General features: G+C 63.8%; 1 protein-coding gene across 1 annotated transcript in view; it reads right to left on the bottom strand.

The window, feature by feature from the left end:
• Positions 1-84: 84 nt before the first annotated feature.
• Positions 85-879, bottom strand: part of NGA_0555600 (magnesium and cobalt efflux protein) — a gene marked incomplete at both ends in the record, with an annotated part of 1,898 nt that continues 1,103 nt past the window's right edge. Inside the window, 2 exons of the mRNA XM_005855841.1 lie at positions 85-539; positions 658-796. Of these exons, the coding sequence (XP_005855903.1) occupies positions 85-539; positions 658-796 (594 nt within the window). The remainder of the gene's footprint in view (positions 540-657; positions 797-879) is intronic.

Genomic DNA, 879 nt, shown 5'->3' with positions numbered 1-879 from the left:
CAGACAACAGACGCTTGTCCAGGGCACCATGCAGTCCGCCACCACCTTGTTGGAGATCTGTAGCACCCCTACCACGATATCTACCTCGCGCTTGGAGAGGAGGGTGGAGTGGGGAGCGGGGGGGGCGAAGGCGCCCGCGGCGGGCGGGACCGGCCCCGGGGAGTGCGAGGACTGCCCTTGGTTGTGCTTTTTCCCTTTCTTCGTTCGTCGGCCTTTCTTAACCCCCTCCTGTGCATCCTCCTCGAGTCTGACTTCGGGGGGGGAGAGGGGCGAGGCGTTGGCCAGGAGAGCGTGGGAGGCGAGGGCGGAGGGCGGGAAGGAGGAGGCGGTGTGGAGAGAGAGCAAGGCCGGCGTCCGCTTTCCCGCCGGGGCGAGTGCGAGGGAGGAGGAGGGCACGAGGGAGGGAGTAGCGCCTGGGGTTGCCTGCGCCTCGTCCGCCTTGTCGCCGTTCTTCCCTCCCCGTCTTTGCTTGAGGTGGATCTCCATCAGGGCTGAGAGCTCCTCCCGAGAGTAGCGCTTTCCGTGCCCGTGCTCGTCGCCTGAGTCGAGGAGGGAGGGAGAATGAGCGGGAGGGAGGAGGAGGGTGTTTGACCGGCATACTCCGCCCTTCATTCCTTTCTCCCCCCTTCCTGGGCCCCTTTTCCCCCTCCATCTCACCGAGGAACCTGTCCAAGCACCAGGCAATGGGGCAGGCGATGGGGAAGAAGAAGCAGATGAGGCACCAGACCACTGGGGTCATGCGAGAGCCGAGCTTGAGCTGGTTCGGACCCATGAAGATGGCCGAGGGGAAAATTTCCTGGAGAGAAAGGGGGTTAGGCGGGACAGTAAGTTTTAAAATTTCATGCTGCGAGCTTGGCTCCTAGCCTTGACCACGGCCCA

This window comes from Nannochloropsis gaditana, assembly GCF_000240725.1.
Source record: "Nannochloropsis gaditana CCMP526 unplaced genomic scaffold scaffold087, whole genome shotgun sequence".
In the NCBI taxonomy this organism is placed as follows: Eukaryota; class Eustigmatophyceae; order Eustigmatales; family Monodopsidaceae; genus Microchloropsis; species Microchloropsis gaditana.
Note: the sequence above shows the minus strand (reverse complement) of the source record. Positions and strands in the feature narration are given on the sequence as shown.